The sequence below is a fragment of the Coregonus clupeaformis genome, unplaced genomic scaffold (genome assembly GCF_020615455.1).
Source record: "Coregonus clupeaformis isolate EN_2021a unplaced genomic scaffold, ASM2061545v1 scaf0170, whole genome shotgun sequence".
Classification (NCBI taxonomy): Eukaryota; Metazoa; Chordata; class Actinopteri; order Salmoniformes; family Salmonidae; genus Coregonus; species Coregonus clupeaformis.
This window is the reverse complement of record NW_025533625.1, coordinates 572,039-587,905: the sequence shown is the minus strand read 5'-3', so window position 1 is coordinate 587,905 and position 15,867 is coordinate 572,039. Positions and strand designations below refer to the sequence as shown.

Genomic DNA, 15,867 nt, shown 5'->3' with positions numbered 1-15,867 from the left:
ACCATAGAGGATAACTGACATGGTGGGTCCTATACGTTAGGTTAGACAGTATAGTACCATAGAGGATAACTGACACGGTGGGTCCTATACGTTAGGTTAGACAGTATAGTACCATAGAGGATAACTGACATGGTGGGTCCTATACGTTAGGTTAGACAGTATAGTACCATAGAGGATAACTGACATGGTGGGTCCTATACGTTAGGTTAGACAGTATAGTACCAGAGAGGAGAGGAGAGCTGACACGGTGGGTCCGATCCTGGTCTTGATGTTCATCTGTTTCAGCAGCTCAACACACATGGTCAGACAGCGCAGGAGGGTCTCTTGGTCCGTCTGACAGGAAGAACAAGACAGCATTTACAAATGGAGACAAGAACCCAGGGGGTGTGTGTGTACATGGTCAGACAGCGCAGGAGGGTCTCTGGGTCCGTCTGACAGGAAGAACAAGACAGCATTTACAAATGGAGACAAGGACCCAGGGGGTGTGTGTGTTCCTTCTCCATGCCTGTCTGTCTCCCTGTCGTCCTGTTGTGTGTCGGTGGTGTGTGTGTGTGTGTGTGTGTGTGTGTCGGTGGTGTGTGTGTGTGTGTGGGTGTGTGTCGGTGGTGTGTGTGTGTGTGTGTGTGTGTACCTTCTCCATGCCTGTGTCTGTCTCCGTGTCATCCTGCTGTGTGTCGGTGGTGTGTGTGTGTGTGTGTGTGTGTCGGTGGTGTGTGTGTGTGTGTGTGTGTGGGTGTGTGTCGGTGGTGTGTGTGTGTGTGTGTGTGTACCTTCTCCATGCGTGTGTCTGTCTCCCTGTCATCCTGCTGTGTGTGTGTGTGTGTGTGTATACCTTCTCCATGCGTGTGTCTGTCTCCCTGTCATCCTGCTGTGTGTCTGTGGTGTGTGTGTGTGTGTCTGTACCTTCTCCATGCGTGTGTCTGTCTCCTTGTCGTCCTGCTGTGTGTCTGTGGTGTGTGTGTGTGTGTGTGTGTGTGTATACCTTCTCCATGCGTGTGTCTGTCTCCTTGTCATCCTGCTGTGTGTCTGTGGTGTGTGTGTGTGTGTCTGTACCTTCTCCATGCGTGTGTCTGTCTCCTTGTCGTCCTGCTGTGTGTCTGTGGTGTGTGTGTGTGTGTGTGTGTGTGTGTGTGTGTGTGTGTGTGGGTGTGTGGGTGTGTGTCTGTGGTGTGTGTGTGTGTCTGTACCTTCTCCATGCGTGTGTCTGTCTCCTTGTCGTCCTGCTGTGTGTCTGTGGTGTGTGTGTGTGTGTGTGTGTGTGTGTGTGTGTGTGGGTGTGTGTCTGTGGTGTGTGTGTGTGTCTGTACCTTCTCCATGCGTGTGTCTGTCTCCTTGTCGTCCTGCTGTGTGTGTGTACCTTCTCCATGCCAGTGTCTGTCTCCTTGTCGTCCTGCTGTGTGTCTGTGGTGTGTTTGTGTACCTTCTCCATGCGTGTGTCTGTCTCCTTGTCGTCCTGCTGTGTGTCGGTGGTGTGTGTGTGTGTGTGTGTGTGTGGGGTGTGTCTGTGGTGTGTTTGTGTACCTTCTCCATGCGTGTGTCTGTCTCCTTGTCGTCCTGCTGTGTGTCTGTGGTCTCCTCCTGCAGGATGTTGTTCCTCAGAATCTCCAGGTCAGTTATAGAATCCTTCAGCTCTGCTGCTCTACTGAACTCCTGGTTACTGATACACTCCTCCAACGCCTGTTTAGCCTCTAGGATGCTAACCTTCACCTCCGCTAGCTGGAAGGAGAGAGGAGAGAGAGAGGTTACTGACCCACTCCTCTAACGCCTGTTTAGCCTCTAGGATGCTAACCTTCACCTCCGCTAGCTGGAAGGAGAGAGGAGAGAGAGAGGTTACTGACCCACTCCTCTAACGCCTGTTTAGCCTCTAGGATGCTAACCTTCACCTCCGCTAGCTGGAAGGAGAGAGGAGAGAGAGAGGTTACTGACCCACTCCTCTAACGCCTGTTTAGCCTCTAGGATGCTAACCTTCACCTCCGCTAGCTGGAAGGAGAGAGGAGAGAGAGAGAGGTTACTGACCCACTCCTCTAACGCCTGTTTAGCCTCTAGGATGCTAACCTTCACCTCCGCTAGCTGGAAGGAGAGAGGAGAGAGAGAGAGAGGTTACTGACCCACTCCTCTAACGCCTGTTTAGCCTCTAGGATGCTAACCTTCACCTCCGCTAGCTGGAAGGAGAGAGGAGAGAGAGAGGTTACTGACCCACTCCTCTAACGCCTGTTTAGCCTCTAGGATGCTAACCTTCACCTCCGCTAGCTGGAAGGGAGAGAGGAGAGAGAGAGAGGTTACTGACCCACTCCTCTAACGCCTGTTTAGCCTCTAGGATGCTAACCTTCACCTCCGCTAGCTGGAAGGAGAGAGGAGAGAGAGAGAGGTTACTGACCCACTCCTCTAACGCCTGTTTAGCCTCTAGGATGCTAACCTTCACCTCCGCTAGCTGGAAGGAGAGAGGAGAGAGAGAGAGGTTACTGACCCACTCCTCTAACGCCTGTTTAGCCTCTAGGATGCTAACCTTCACCTCCGCTAGCTGGAAGGAGAGAGGAGAGAGAGAGGTTACTGACCCACTCCTCTAACGCCTGTTTAGCCTCTAGGATGCTAACCTTCACCTCCGCTAGCTGGAAGGAGAGAGGAGAGAGAGAGAGGTTACTGATACACTCCTCCAACGCCTGTTTAGCCTCTAGGATGCTAACCTTCACCTCCGCTAGCTGGAAGGAGAGAGGCGAGAGAGAGAGGTTACTGATGCACTCCTCTAACGCCTGTTTAGCCTCTAGGATGCTAACCTTCACCTCCGCTAGCTGGAAGGAGAGAGGAGAGAGAGAGAGAGGTTACTGACCCACTCCTCTAACGCCTGTTTAGCCTCTAGGATGCTAACCTTCACCTCCGCTAGCTGGAAGGAGAGAGGAGACAGAGAGGTTACTGACCCACTCCTCTAACACCTGTTTAGCCTCTAGGATGCTAACCTTCACCTCCGCTAGCTGGAAGGAGAGAGGAGAGAGAGAGGTTACTGATACACTCCTCTAACGCCTGTTTAGCCTCTAGGATGCTAACCTTCACCTCCGCTAGCTGGAAGGAGAGAGGAGAGAGAGAGGTTACTGATGCACTCCTCTAACACCTGTTTAGCCTCTAGGATGCTAACCTTCACCTCCGCTAGCTGGAAGGAGAGAGGAGACAGAGAGGTTACTGACCCACTCCTCTAACACCTGTTTAGCCTCTAGGATGCTAACCTTCACCTCCGCTAGCTGGAAGGAGAGAGGAGAGAGAGAGGTTACTGATACACTCCTCTAACGCCTGTTTAGCCTCTAGGATGCTAACCTTCACCTCCGCTAGCTGGAAGGAGAGAGGAGAGAGAGAGGTTACTGATGCACTCCTCTAACGCCTGTTTAGCCTCTAGGATGCTAACCTTCACCTCCGCTAGCTGGAAGGAGAGAGGAGAGAGAGGTTACTGATACACTCCTCTAACGCCTGTTTAGCCTCTAGGATGCTAACCTTCACCTCCGCTAGCTGGAAGGAGAGAGGAGAGAGAGAGGTTACTGATCCACTCCTCTAACGCCTGTTTAGCCTCTAGGATGCTAACCTTCACCTCCGCTAGCTGGAAGGAGAGAGGAGAGAGGTTACTGATACACTCCTCTAACGCCTGTTTAGCCTCTAGGATGCTAACCTTCACCTCCGCTAGCTGGAAGGAGAGAGGAGAGAGAGGTTACTGACCCACTCCTCTAACACCTGTTTAGCCTCTAGGATGCTAACCTTCACCTCCGCTAGCTGGAAGGAGAGAGAGGTTACTGACCCACTCCTCTAACGCCTGTTTAGCCTCTAGGATGCTAACCTTCACCTCCGCTAGCTGGAAGGAGAGAGGAGAGAGAGGTTACTGACCCACTCCTCTAACGCCTGTTTAGCCTCTAGGATGCTAACCTTCACCTCCGCTAGCTGGAAGGAGAGAGGAGAGAGAGAGAGAGGTTACTGACCCACTCCTCTAACGCCTGTTTAGCCTCTAGGATGCTAACCTTCACCTCCGCTAGCTGGAAGGAGAGAGAGAGAGAGAGAGAGGTTACTGACCCACTCCTCTAACGCCTGTTTAGCCTCTAGGATGCTAACCTTCACCTCCGCTAGCTGGAAGGAGAGAGGAGAGAGAGAGAGAGGTTACTGACCCACTCCTCTAACGCCTGTTTAGCCTCTAGGATGCTAACCTTCACCTCCGCTAGCTGGAAGGAGAGAGGAGAGAGAGAGAGAGGTTACTGACCCACTCCTCTAACGCCTGTTTAGCCTCTAAGATGCTAACCTTCACCTCCGCTAGCTGGAAGGAGAGAGAGAGAGGTTACTGACCCACTCCTCTAACGAAAGCATAATGGCGCTGGAGGGAACAGCGGACGTTTTACAGGCTCCTGACCAGTTGTGCTATTTTACCAACTTTTTTGTACGTAATCATTATCCTATGACCGAAAAGCGCTTCTGGACATCGGAACAGCGACCACTAACCTCCATCAATGAGTCGGAAGCTAAAATACATTTTTGATTATCGTGGACCAGGAAGGAGGAGACGACGCTATAGAGGCCGGCGTGCGGGACACCTGACGAGACTACGTCAGAGACTGTATAAATCACCTCTACCCTCCGTTCTATTGGCCAACGTGCAATCACTGGAGAACAAACAGGATGAGCTCCGTTAGAATAGTCTCCATCAACGGAACCTGAAGAACTGTTAATATCACGCTGTGTTTCTCCAAGTCGTGGCTGAACAAGGACATGGTAAATATAAATCTAGCTGGTTTTCTATACAACTGGTGTGTGATCTCTGATATCAAGGAAGTCTGGAGGTTCTGCTCTCCTGAGGTAGAGTATCTCATGATAAGCTGTAGACCACACTATTTACCAAGAGAGTTTTCATCTATATTTTTCGTGGCTGGTGACTTTAAAGTAGGAAAACTGAAATCTGTTTTACCCAATTTCTACCTGCATATCACCTGTGCAACTAGAAGCGAAAAAAAACTCTAGATCACCTTTACTCCACACACAGAGACGCATACAAAGCTCTCCTCGCCCTCCATTTGGCAAATCTGACCATAGCTCAGTTGGTAGAGCACAGCATTTGCAGCGCCAGGGTTGTGGGTTCGATTCCAGTATGAAAAAATAAATAATATATGCCCTCACTAACTGTAAGTCGCTCTGGATAAGAGTGTCTGCTAAAATGACTAAAATGTAAGATGTATAACCCTATCCTCCTGATTCCTGCTTACAAGCTAAAACTAAAAAACAGGAAGTAACAGTGATGCGCTCAATACGGAAGTGGTCAGATGAAGCGGATGCTACGCTACAGGACTGAGGCACTAGCACAGACTGCAATATGTTCCGGGATTCATCTGATAACATTCAGGAGTATTCCACATCAGTCACCAGCTTCATTAGAGGCAACATCCGGACTGAGCTAAAAGCTAGAGCTGCAGGTTCAGTGAGCGTTACAATAATCTGGACGCTTATAAGAAATCCCGCTACGCCCTCCGACGAACCATCAAACAGGCAAAGCGTCAATACAGGACTAAGATTGAATCATACTACACCGGCTCTGACGATTGTCCGATGTGGCAGGGCTATCACAGATTACAAAAGGGAAACCCAACCGTGAGCTGTCCAGTGACGGGAGCCTAACAGACGAGCTAAATGCCTTCTATGTTCAATTTGAGGCAAGCAACACTGAACCATGCGTGAGAGCACCAGTTGTTCCCAGACAACTGTGTGATCACGCTCTTCATAGCCAATGTAAGACCTTTAAACAGGTTAACATTCTCGTACTCAGAGCATGTGCTGACCAGCTGGCAAGTGTCTTCAGTGATACAAAGGGAAGCCCAGCCGCGAGCTGTCTAGTGACTACCAGACGAGCTAAACACCTTCTACGCGCGCTTCGAGGCAAGCAACACTGAACTACGCATGAGAGCACTAGCGGTTTCGGACGACTGTGTGATCACGCTCTCCGTAGCCGATGTGAGTAAGACCTTTACACAGGTCAACATTCACAAGGCCGCAGGGCCAGACGGATTACCAGGACGTGTAATCCGAGCATGCGCTGACCAACTGGCAAGTGTCTTCACTGACATTTTCAACATGTCCATGACAGTCTGTAATATCAACATGTTTCAAGCAGACCACCATAGTCCCCGTGCCCAAGGACACTAAGATAACCTGCCTAAATGACTACCGACCCGTAGCACTCACGTCTGTAGTCATGAAGTGCTTTGAAAGGCTGGTCATGGCTCACATCAACACCATTATCCCAGAAACCCTAGACCCACTCCAATTTGCATACCACCCCAACAGATTCAGAGATGACGCAATCTCTATTGCACTCCACACTGCCCTTTCCCACCTGGACACGTGAGAATGCTGTTCATTGACTACAGCTCAGCGTTCAACACCATTTTTCCCTCCAAGCTCATCACAAAGCTAAGGACCCTGGGACTAAACACCTCTCTCTTCAACTGGATCCTGGACTTCCTGACGGGCCGCCCCCAGGTGGCTAGGGTAAAAACACATCCGCCACGCTGACCCTCAACACAGGAGCCTCTCAGAGGTGCATGTTCAGTCCCCTCCTGTACTCCCTGTTCACCCACGATTGCGTGGCCGCGCAGAACTCCAACACCATCATTAATTTTGCAGACGACACGACGGTTGTAGGCCTGACCACGATGAGACAGCCTACAGGAAGGCGGTCAGAAACCTTGCAGAGTGGTGGCAAGAACAAAAACCTCTCCCTCAACATCAGCAAGACAAAAGGAGCTGATCGTGGACTACAGGAGCACACCCCCCCCATCCACATCAATGGGCTGTTGTGGAACAGGTCGAGAGCTTCAAATTCCTCTGTATTTACATTTACATTTTAGTCATTTAGCAGACGCTCTTATCCAGAGCGACTTACAGGAGCAATTAGGGTTAAGTGCCTTGCTCAAGGGCACAGACAGATTTTACCTAGTCGGCTCGGATTAGAACCAGCGACCTTTCGGTTACTGGCACAACGCTCTTAACCACCTTAACTACCTGCCTATCCACATCACTAAAGGAACTATCAAGTTCCACACACATGAACACATTTTTTACTATTTTCTACATTGTAGAATAATAGTGAAGACATCAAAACTATGAAATAACACATGGAATCATGTAATAACCAAAAAGTGTTAAACAAATCAAAATATATTTTATATTTGAGATTCTTCAAAGTAGCCACCCTTTGCCTTGATGACAGCTTTGCACACTCTTGGCATTCTCTCAACCAGCTTCATGAGGTAGTCACCTGGAATGCATTTCAATTAACAGGTGTACCTTCTTAAAAGTGAATTTGTGGAATGTATTTCCTTCTTAATGCGTTTGAGCCAATCAGTTGTGTTGTGACAAGGTAGGGGGGTATACAGAAGATAGACCTATTTGGTAAAAGACCAAGTCCATATTATGGCAAGAACAGCTCAAATAAACAAAGAGAAACGACAGTCCATCATTACTTTAAGACATGAAGGTAAAGAGAGAGGTAAAGGAGAGAGAGAGAGGTAAAGGAGAGAGAGAGAGGTAAAGGAGAGAGAGAGAGTGGTAAAGGAGAGAGAGAGGGGTAAAGGAGAGAGAGAGGTAAAGGAGAGAGAGAGAGGTAAAGGAGAGAGAGAGAGGTAAAGGAGAGAGAGAGGTAAAGGAGAGAGAGAGAGAGAGGTAAAGGAGAGAGAGAGGTAAAGGAGAGAGAGAGAGAGAGGTAAAGGAGAGAGAGAGGTAAAGGAGAGAGAGAGAGGTAAAGGAGAGAGAGAGGTAAAGGAGAGAGAGAGAGAGGTAAAGGAGAGAGAGAGGTAAAGGAGAGAGAGAGAGGTAAAGGAGAGAGAGAGAGGTAAAGGAGAGAGAGAGAGTGGTAAAGGAGAGAGAGAGGGGTAAAGGAGAGAGAGAGGTAAAGGAGAGAGAGAGAGGTAAAGGAGAGAGAGAGAGAGAGGTAAAGGAGAGAGAGAGAGAGAGGTAAAGGAGAGAGAGAGGTAAAGCAGAGAGAGAGAGGTAAAGCAGAGAGAGAGAGGTAAAGTAGTGTGGGCACCTTAACTTGTTTCTTGCGGTTCTCGTTCTCATCCAGCGGCTGTCTGACGACTACGATTGGCTCACGCACCTCCGAGATCACCTCCGCCACCTGGTTGCGCACACACACACACACACACACACACACACCCCCAGGTTAACACTTTCACTACACCTTTATACATCCTTTTATGGTCGTCAAGTAAATAACCGGAGAATGTGTGGAACCTACGTCTGAGTGAGTCTGTAGTCGTCAGGTAAATAATCTGAGAATGTGTGGAACCTACGGTCTGAGTGCGTCTGTGGTCGTCAGGTATTAGGGTCAGTCGTTTCTCTGTGGTGTGTGTGTGTAACCTACGGTCTGAGTGCGTCTGTGGTCGTCAGGTATTAGGGTCAGTCGTTTCTCTGTGGTGTGTGTGTGTAACCTACGGTCTGAGTGCGTCTGTGGTCGTCAGGTATTAGGGTCAGTCGTTTCTCTGTGGTGTGTGTGTGTAACCTACGGTCTGAGTGCGTCTGTGGTCGTCAGGTATTAGGGTCAGTAGTTTCTCTGTGGTGTGTGTGTGCAACCTACGGTCTGAGTGCGTCTGTGGTCGTCAGGTATTAGGGTCAGTCGTTTCTCTGTGGTGTGTGTGTGTAACCTACGGTCTGAGTGCGTCTGTGGTCGTCAGGTATTAGGGTCAGTCGTTTCTCTGTGGTGTGTGTGTGCAACCTACGGTCTGAGTGCGTCTGTGGTCGTCAGGTATTAGGGTCAGTCGTTTCTCTGTGGTGTGTGTGTGTATAACCTACGGTCTGAGTGCGTCTGTGGTCGTCAGGTATTAGGGTCAGTCGTTTCTCTGTGGTGTGTGTGTGGAACCTACGGTCTGAGTGCGTCTGTGGTCGTCAGGTATTAGGGTCAGTCGTTTCTCTGTGGTGTGTGTGTGTAACCTACGGTCTGAGTGCGTCTGTGGTCGTCAGGTATTAGGGTCAGTCGTTTCTCTGTGGTGTGTGTGTGTAACCTACGGTCTGAGTGCGTCTGTGGTCGTCAGGTATTAGGGTCAGTCGTTTCTCTGTGGTGTGTGTGTGGAACCTACGGTCTGAGTGCGTCTGTGGTCGTCAGGTATTAGGGTCAGTCGTTTCTCTGTGGTGTGTGTGTGTAACCTACGGTCTGAGTGCGTCTGTGGTCGTCAGGTATTAGGGTCAGTCGTTTCTCTGTGGTGTGTGTGTGTGTGTAACCTACGGTCTGAGTGCGTCTGTGGTCGTCAGGTATTAGGGTCAGTCGTTTCTCTGTGGTGTGTGTGTGTAACCTACGGTCTGAGTGCGTCTGTGGTCGTCAGGTATTAGGGTCAGTCGTTTCTCTGTGGTGTGTGTGTGTAACCTACGGTCTGAGTGCGTCTGTGGTCGTCAGGTATTAGGGTCAGTCGTTTCTCTGTGGTGTGTGTGTGTAACCTACGGTCTGAGTGCGTCTGTGGTCGTCAGGTATTAGGGTCAGTCGTTTCTCTGTGGTGTGTGTGTGTAACCTACGGTCTGAGTGCGTCTGTGGTCGTCAGGTATTAGGGTCAGTCGTTTCTCTGTGGTGTGTGTGTGTAACCTACGGTCTGAGTGCGTCTGTGGTCGTCAGGTATTAGGGTCAGTCGTTTCTCTGTGGTGTGTGTGTGTAACCTACGGTCTGAGTGCGTCTGTGGTCGTCAGGTATTAGGGTCAGTCGTTTCTCTGTGGTGTGTGTGTGTAACCTACGGTCTGAGTGCGTCTGTGGTCGTCAGGTATTAGGGTCAGTCGTTTCTCTGTGGTGTGTGTGTGTAACCTACGGTCTGAGTGCGTCTGTGGTCGTCAGGTATTAGGGTCAGTCGTTTCTCTGTGGTGTGTGTGTGTGTGTAACCTACGGTCTGAGTGCGTCTGTGGTCGTCAGGTATTAGGGTCAGTAGTTTCTCTGTGGTGTGTGTGTGTAACCCTACGGTCTGAGTGCGTCTGTGGTCGTCAGGTATTAGGGTCAGTCGTTTCTCTGTGGTGTGTGTGTGTAACCTACGGTCTGAGTGCGTCTGTGGTCGTCAGGTATTAGGGTCAGTCGTTTCTCTGTGGTGTGTGTGTGTAACCTACGGTCTGAGTGCGTCTGTGGTCGTCAGGTATTTGGGTCAGTCGTTTCTCTGTGGTGTGTGTGTGTAACCTACGGTCTGAGTGCGTCTGTGGTCGTCAGGTATTAGGGTCAGTAGTTTCTCTGTCAGCAGAGAGACCAGAGAGGGAGGAGTCTGCGGTAGGACCAACATCTCCTGAAGCACAGCCACCACACGCTTCCTACACACAGAGAGAGATTTACATTAACACTTCCTGTAGCACCATATAAAAGACAGAAAGATGAGCCTGATTGACTTCCTGCTCGACTAGATGCACTGGCGTTGCATCAACCAATATGATAAGCTGATATGTTAAATATATCATCAGATAACTATGTCATATGATGTGGTTAGCTGATATGTTAAATACCTATCCAGGCGTCTGCAATGTAGTCAGGCAGGAACTCAATCACTGATGGCTACATCTCCTCCTCACCCCCCCCCCACCCATCCTCCCTCCTCCTCTCACCTCCCTCCCTCCTCCCCCACCGCCTGCCACCCATCCTCCCTCCCTCCTCTCCCCCCCCTCCTCCTCTCCCCCCCCCTCCTCCTCTCCCCCCTCCCTCCCTCCTCTCACCTCCCTCCCTCCTCATTGGTATCCAGACAGCCGGTGAGGTGGATGAGTTGTTGACAGATGAACTCTTTAGTCATCACCAGTTCCAGCTGAGCAAAGTCTCCTTTCTGCGCTTCCGACAGCACCGGGACACCCTTCACATACCTGGTATTACACGTTAATAACAGTTACAACCCTTCACATACCTGGTATTACACGTTAATAACAGTTACAACCCTTCACATACCTGGTATTACACGTTATAACCCTTCACATACCTGGTATTACACGTTAATAACAGTTATAACCCTTCACATACCTGGTATTACACGTTAATAACAGTTACAACCCTTCACATACCTGGTATTACACGTTAATAATAGTTACAACCCTTCACATACCTGGTATTACACGTTAATAACAGTTATAACCCTTCACATACCTGGTATTACACGTTAATAACAGTTACAACCCTTCACATACCTGGTATTACACGTTAATAACAGTTATAACCCTTCACATACCTGGTATTACACGTTAATAACAGTTAAACCCTTCACATACCTGGTATTACACGTTAATAACAGTTATAACCCTTCACATACCTGGTATTACACGTTAATAACAGTTATAACCCTTCACATACCTGGTATTACACATTAATAACAGTTACAACCCTTCACATACCTGGTATTACACGTTAATAACAGTTATAACCCTTCACATACCTGGTATTACACGTTAATGACAGTTATAACCCTTCACATACCTGGTATTACACGTTAATAACAGTTATAACCCTTCACATACCTGGTATTACACGTTAATAACAGTTATAACCCTTCACATACCTGGTATTACACGTTATAACCCTTCACATACCTGGTATTACACGTTAATAACAGTTACAACCCTTCACATACCTGGTATTACACGTTAATAACAGTTACAACCCTTCACATACCTGGTATTACACGTTAATAATAGTTACAACCCTTCACATACCTGGTATAGGAGAGGATTAGGGGTACTGGCTGGAGGTACTCCAGGAGAGGGTTAGGGGTACTGGCTGGAGGTACTCCAGGAGAGGGTTAGGGGGTACTGGCTGGAGGTACTCCAGGAGAGGGTTAGGGGTACTGGCTGGAGGTACTCCAGGAGAGGGTTAGGGGTACTGGCTGGAGGTACTCCAGAAGAGGGTTGGGGGTACTGGCTGGAGGTACTCCAGGAGAGGGTTAGGGGGTACTGGCTGGAGGTACTCCAGGAGAGGGTTAGGGGGTACTGGCTGGAGGTACTCCAGGAGAGGGTTATGGGGTACTGGCTGGAGGTACTCCAGGAGAGGGTTAGGGGTACTGGCTGGAGGTACTCCAGGAGAGGGTTAGGGGGTACTGGCTGGAGGTACTCCAGGAGAGGGTTAGGGGGTACTGCCTGGAGGTACTCCAGGAGAGGGTTAGGGGGTACTGGCTGGAGGTACTCCAGGAGAGGGTTAGGGGTACTGGCTGGAGGTACTCCAGGAGAGGGTTATGGGTACTGGCTGGAGGTACTCCAGGAGAGGGTTAGGGGTACTGGCTGGAGGTACTCCAGGAGAGGGTTAGGGGGTACTGGCTGGAGGTACTCCAGGAGAGGGTTAGGGGGTACTGGCTGGAGGTACTCCAGGAGAGGGTTAGGGGTACTGGCTGGAGGTACTCCAGGAGAGGGTTATGGGGTACTGGCTGGAGGTACTCCAGGAGAGGGTTATGGGGTACTGGCTGGAGGTACTCCAGGAGAGGTTAGGGATATTGATGTATTGATAGGCTTACCCGTAGAGGTATTCAGCGAAGAGAGCAGCCTCTGGCAGCAGCTGTTCCAGCATCTCTTCCCCTTCATCACCTTTAGCCTTAATGAACTCACACAGAGCTCTCCAGTACAACACACTCTCACAGGACAGAGACTCAGCCGGGACCAGCATCCTGCAGAGACACACACAGGGGGTGGACAGGTCAGGGGGTGGACAGGTCAGGGGGTGGACAGGTCAGGGGGTGGACAGGTCAGGGGGTGGACAGGACAGGGGGTGGACAGGTCAGGGGGTGGACAGGACAGGGGGTGGACAGGTCAGGGGGTGGACAGGACAGGGGGTGGACAGGTCAGGGGGTGGACAGGTCAGGGGTGGACAGGTCAGGGGTGGACAGGTCAGGGGGTGGACAGGTCAGTGTGTGGACAGGACAGGGGGTGGACAGGTCAGGGGGTGGACAGGTCAGGGGGTGGACAGGACAGGGGGTGGACAGGTCAGGGGGTGGACAGGACAGGGGTGGACAGGTCAGTGGTGTGGACAGGACAGGGGTGGACAGGTCAGGGGTGGACAGGACAGGGGGTGGACAGGTCAGGGGGTGGACAGGTCAGGGGGTGGACAGGTCAGGGGGTGGACAGGTCAGGGGGTGGACAGGTCAGTGTGTGTGTATAGGTCAGTGTGTGTATGTGTGTGTACAGGTCAGTGTGTGTGTGTGTGTGTGTGTATGTGTGTGTACAGGTCAGTGTGTGTGTGTGTGTGTGTGTGTGTCCAGGTCAGTGTGTGTGTGTGTGTGTGTGTGTTCCAGGTCAGTGTGTGTGTGTGTGTGTGTGTGTGTGTGTGTGTGTACAGGTCAGTGTGTGTACAGGTCAGTGTGTGTGTGTGTGTGTGTGTGTACAGGTCAGTGTGTGTGTGTGTGTGTCCAGGTCAGTGTGTGTGTGTGTGTGTGTGTGTGTCCAGGTCAGTGTGTGTGTGTGTGTGTGTGTGTGTGTGTGTGTGTCCAGGTCAGTGTGTGTACCTGTTGTCCATCTGAAGACAGTGCTGTAGCAGCTGGTCCTGAGGTGTGTGTGTGTGTGTGTGTGTCCAGGTCAGTGTGTGTGTGTGTGTGTGTGTGTGTGTGTGTGTGTGTGTGTGTGTGTGTGTGTGTGTGTGTGTACCTGTTGTCCAGCTGTAGACAGTGCTGTAGCAGCTGGTCCTGAGGTGTGTGTGTGTCCAGGTCAGTGTGTGTGTGTGTGTGTGTGTGTGTGTGTGTGTGTGTGTGTCCAGGTCAGTGTGTGTGTGTGTGTGTGTGTGTGTGTGTGTACAGGTCAGTGTGTGTGTGTGTGTGTGTGTGTGTGTGTGTGTGTACAGAGCGGTCAGTGTGTGTGTGTGTGTGTGTGTGTGTGTCCAGGTCAGTGTGTGTGTGTGTGTGTGTGTGTGTGTGTGTGTGTGTACAGGTCAGTGTGTGTGTGTGTGTGTGTGTGTGTGTGTGTGTGTGTGTGTGTGTGTACAGAGCGGTCAGTGTGTGTGTGTGTGTGTGTGTGTGTGTGTGTGTGTGTACCTGTTGTCCAGCTGAAGACAGTGCTGTAGCGGCTGGTCCTGAGGTGTGTGTGTGTACAGAGCGGTCAGTGTGTGTGTGTGTGTGTGTGTGTGTGTGTGTGTGTGTGTGTGTGTGTGTGTGTGTGTGTGTACCTGTTGTCCAGCTGGAGACAGTCCTTCAGCAGCTGGTCCTGAGGTGTGTGTGTGAACAGAGCGGTCAGTGTGTGTGTGTGTGTGTGTGTGTGTACCTGTTGTCCAGCTGGAGACAGTGCTGTAGCAGCTGGTCCTGAGGTGTGTGTGTGAGCAGAGCGGTCAGTGTGTGTGTGTGTGTGTGTGTGTGTACCTGTTGTCCAGCTGGAGACAGTCCTTCAGCAGCTGGTCCTGAGGTGTGTGTGTGAACAGAGCGGTCAGTGTGTGTGTGTGTGTGTGTGTGTGTGTGTGTGTACCTGTTGTCCAGCTGAAGACAGTGCTGCAGCAGCTGGTCCTGAGGTGTGTGTGTGAACAGAGCGGTCAGTGTGTGTGTGTGTGTGTGTGTGTGTGTGTGTGTGTGTGTACCTGTTGTCCAGCTGAAGACAGTGCTGTAGCGGCTGGTCCTGAGGTGTGTGTGTGAACAGAGCCGTCAGTGTGTCCAGGGCCGTCTGAGAACAGTTCTCTACATCCAGTTTGTGTAACAGCTCCAACACATCACCCTGGAGGAGACTGAGCCAGGCTGGGAGGAGACGGACCTGGACCACCTGCCTCACTGGTTCTACACACACACAGTTATACACACACAGTTACACACACACATCACCCTGGAGGAGACTGAGCCAGGCTGGGAGGAGACGGACCTGGACCACCTGCCTCACTGGTTCTACACACACACAGTTATACACACACACACAGTTCACACACATCACCCTGGAGGAGACGAGCCAGGCTGGGAGGAGACGGACCTGGACCACCTGCCTCACTGGTTCTACACACACACGTTCACACGTTTCCACACATCACCCTGGAGAGACGAGCCGGCTAGAGACGACCTGGACCACCTGCCTCACTGGTTCTACACACACACAGTTATACACACACACACAGTTATACACACACATCACCCTGGAGGAGACGGAGCCAGGCTGGGAGGAGACGGACCTGGACCACCTGCCTCACTGGTTCTACACACACACAGTTATACACACACACACAGTTATACACACACATCACCCTGGAGGAGACTGAGCCAGGCTGGGAGGAGACGGACCTGGACCACCTGCCTCACTGGTTCTACACACACAGTTACACACACACACACAGTTATACACACACACACACAGTTACACACACACACAGTTATAGACACAGTTATACACACACAGTTATACACACACAGTTATACACACACAGTTAGACACACACACACACACACACAGTTAGACACACACACAGTTATAGACACAGTTATACACACACAGTTATACACACACAGTTAGACACACACAGTTAGACACACACACACACACACACAGTTAGACACACACACACACACACACAGTTATAGACACACACACACACAGTTCTAGACACACACACACACACACACACAGTTCTAGACACACACACACACACACACAGTTCTAGACACACACAGTTCTAGACACACAGAGTTATAGACACACAGAGAGTGACAGAGTGACAGAGTAACAGAGTGACAGAGTGACAGAGTGACAGAGTGACAGAGTGACAGAGTGACAGAGTAACAGAGTGGCAGAGTGGCAGAGTGACAGAGTGACAGAGTGACAGAGTGACAGAGTGACAGAGTAACAGAGTGACAGAGTAACAGAGTGACAGAGTAACAGAGTGACAGTAAAATAGTGACAGAGTAACAGAGTAACAGAGTAACAGAGTGACAGAGTGACAGAGTGACAGAGTGACAGAGTAACAGAGTGACA

The 15,867-nt window shown here is 50.5% G+C and overlaps 1 protein-coding gene across 1 annotated transcript in view; it reads right to left on the bottom strand.

The window, feature by feature from the left end:
- LOC121554516 (condensin complex subunit 3) overlaps positions 1-15,867 on the bottom strand; it is a gene marked incomplete at its 3' end in the record, with an annotated part of 51,020 nt that overhangs the window by 21,667 nt on the left and 13,486 nt on the right. The window contains 7 exon segments of the mRNA XM_045213914.1: positions 223-333; positions 1,522-1,716; positions 8,042-8,131; positions 10,164-10,287; positions 10,684-10,824; positions 12,456-12,605; positions 14,495-14,687. Of these exon segments, the coding sequence (XP_045069849.1) occupies positions 223-333; positions 1,522-1,716; positions 8,042-8,131; positions 10,164-10,287; positions 10,684-10,824; positions 12,456-12,605; positions 14,495-14,687 (1,004 nt within the window).